The sequence below is a fragment of the Mastomys coucha genome, unplaced genomic scaffold, assembly GCF_008632895.1.
Source record: "Mastomys coucha isolate ucsf_1 unplaced genomic scaffold, UCSF_Mcou_1 pScaffold20, whole genome shotgun sequence".
Classification (NCBI taxonomy): Eukaryota; Metazoa; Chordata; class Mammalia; order Rodentia; family Muridae; genus Mastomys; species Mastomys coucha.
The window spans coordinates 143,254,314-143,257,368 of record NW_022196903.1 but is presented as its reverse complement, the minus strand read 5'-3'; the positions used below and the strand labels follow the sequence as shown (position 1 = coordinate 143,257,368).

Genomic DNA, 3,055 nt, shown 5'->3' with positions numbered 1-3,055 from the left:
GAGGGAGGGAGGGAGGGAGGGAGAGAGAGAGAGAGAAGGAAAAGGGAAATGGTCTAGGAGAGATCAAGTTATCCTGATCCCATACCCACCCCCACACCCAGAATTATATGCTGTTTAACAAAACAGTTTCCCCTGAGAAATGATGCTTGTAAAATGTTTTAACAGATCAGTGTTCCTCCTTCCTTGCTGGGAAATGATCCCTTGTTAAAAGTAAAGACTCTCCTAGCTTGCACCAATGTGATTTAATTGTGGTGTTTTGTTTGTATAAATTTTGTAGTGCATAATATATGGTCCCAGAGTTCTTTGTGACAAGAGCCTGCTCTCAGTTCTCTAGCTTAAATAAAGCTCTTATTTGGTTTTATATTCATGGTGGTCTATCACTTTCTCATGTGGGCTATAGCCAATAAAGGAATGTTTTTAAAAGGCTATATATTAAATACAGAAGAACAGTGGTGGGTTATTGTTTTGTATGTTTATTTATATACAGAAAAACAAATGTTGGGCTTGGTTAAGTTAGATCTGAAATCTCTTAATAAAATAAGATCTCCAAAGGGCTCTACTCTAAATGAGGGTAGGTCCAGAGAAAAAATCATATGAAATAAAAGCTCAACTATCACTGAAGTAATAAAGTAAAAAACAAAGTTCTGGGAATGTAGAAATAAAGTAAAATAAGGGGCCATGTTCCAGCTCCTGTAAGCAGCAAGCAATGTGGAAACAAAGTTTTACAGTAGCAAGCAGCAGCTTCAGCCATTTGGCTAAGTGTTTTCTGATGGTCAGTATGTTAAATCAGAATGACCAGGCTAAGACCAGCCAAAACAAAAAATAACTGGTGGTCGCAATGAAGTTAAGGTCCACAAAAACAAGATTAGCAATTCTTGGATTAATCCCCCAACCTCTCCTGTGGTTAAGTTCGAAAAAGACCACAAACTGTCACCCTGACCTTGCTGACAACAATCCCCCCATCACCTAGTTACTCAGCCTCTTCTCAAAGACTTTTCAAGGCCAGGTGCAGAGCTGGATAGGGAAGTTGGCCAACTAAGCCAAGAACAGCCCACTGAGCAAGCCAACCAATGCCTGATGGGATCCTTTGTCCTGTGTTCCAACCAGAGTAAGGCAGCTAGCCCTGTTGCAGAAATCTGCCCTCTATAAAGTATAAAAGATGTGTGCTTTCTGAGTTCGGGGTTAACCCTCCCTGTGAGGTTAGGCAACCCCATGCATGTGGATCAATAAACCATGTTATTGTAACGATCTATCGTCATTCGGTGTTCTCTGGGTTGAGCCAAGATTACCACATCACAACTTGGGCCTTTTTCTTTCTTGTTTTTTTGTTTTGTTTTGTTTGTTTGAAACAGGATCTCATTTTTGAAGCCTTAGCTAGCCTGGAACTGCGTCTACTTCCTGAGTGCTGGAATTTAAGATATGGGCTGCCACACCCAACACAGACTGGGTCTTAATTCAGTAAAAATACTTACTAAAGACACAAGCCTATCTTGGATTTTGTTCCAAATAAACATTACTTACGTATTTTAGGGCATTCTCAAGCCTGAATTAGCATGTGTGCCCCTACAGTTATCCCTGTGGAATGTCTGGCAAACAAATCAGATCCTCTTGGGGAAATGCATCACCAGGTTAGGCCCCATTGAACATACCTCATAGTATCAGATTACAAAACAAAGCAATAAACTATCATGATGGTGTAACATCCGAGTAAACAGGGACATCTCAGAAAAACACTGGGAGGCCAGGAATTTCCTTAATAAGATAAGCTCAGGGGCTGGTGAGATGGCTCAGTGTGTAAGAGCACCAACTGCTCTTCCCAAGGTCCTGAGTTCAAATCCCAGCAACCACATGGTGGCTCACAACCACCTGTAATGAGATCTGATGCCATCTTGTGGTGCACCTGAAAACAGCTACAGTGTACTTATTTATAATAATAAATAAATTAAAAAAAATAAGCTCAGGAACTTTAGGAAGGTAGAGGAACTCTCTGAAAGGGAAAGGATTATTAACATTCCTCAGATCACAGGGTGAGAAACTACCTGCGGGTGGGGGCACATTCCACAGGGTGGACCTTTGCCTACCTTCAGACAAGGGAAGTCCTTGCCACCTCATTCCCTAAAAGACTAGTCAGTTTAAAATAAGAAGATGAGCTTTAAATGTTTTAAAATATGCAGTCCTTACTGGGGTCAATGTCGTTAGCCAAGATCATTGATGCTCCACTCATCTTAGCAGCAATGGCTGTAGCTCCACATCCACTCCCAAGATCTAAGACAGATTTTCCTCTAACGACATCAGGGTTATCCAAAAGATACCTAAATTAGAAAGGAGAAAACAGCTGATGTATGGAAAATGAGAGTAAGAAGCATTAAAACAAAAAACAGGTAAGGTGGTTTAACAGATAAGTGTGTGCTTTGAAGTCTGATGAACTGAATACTGTAAAAAAATCCAATTCATGCAAGTTGTCCTCTGGCCTTCACATGCACACGATGGTATACCTGTGCTACCACATACAAAACAAGTAAATATAATTTTTTTCTGATGGTAGAGAACCTTCCTGGCCTGTAGCAGTAACAATACTATTCCTGGGAAATAGAAGACCTTTTGTCTGACAGCTCTACATCTTTAAGATATAACCAGATGAAATCAAGATCAATGCTAAAGCAAAGAGTAGTTGGACATGCTAAAAGTGTTTGCCTTTGTTTCAACAAAAAGTATAGTGCAGCTATACAGGAAAAAAAACAAGATGGACAGAAGGGAGCTTAAAAATGCTAAATTGAGGGCTGGTGAGATGGCTCAGGGGGTAAGAGCACTGACTGCTCTTCCAAAGGTCCTGAATTCAAATCCCAGCAACCACATGGTGGCTCACAACCACCCGTAATGAGATCTGACGGTCTCTTCTCGTGGGTCTGAAGACAGCTACAGTGAATTACACTGGAGTGAGCGGCCAGAGTGAGCGGGCTGGAGCTAGCGGGCCAGAGTGAGTGGGGCCAGCAGAGGTCCTGAGTTCATTCCCAGCAGCCACACACATGATGTCTCACAGCCATCTGTACAGCTA

The 3,055-nt window shown here is 41.6% G+C and overlaps 1 protein-coding gene across 5 annotated transcripts in view; it reads right to left on the bottom strand.

Moving 5' to 3' along the window:
- Positions 1-3,055, bottom strand: part of Etfbkmt (electron transfer flavoprotein subunit beta lysine methyltransferase) — a 25,218-nt gene that overhangs the window by 16,610 nt on the left and 5,553 nt on the right. For all 5 annotated transcript variants that reach the window (XR_004122400.1, XR_004122399.1, XM_031383988.1 and 2 more), the window contains exon 4: positions 2,182-2,312. Coding sequence is in view for 3 of the 5 variants with exons in the window: in XM_031383988.1 (XP_031239848.1) it covers positions 2,182-2,312 (131 nt within the window). In the remaining 2 variants the exon portion in view is untranslated. The remainder of the gene's footprint in view (positions 1-2,181; positions 2,313-3,055) is intronic.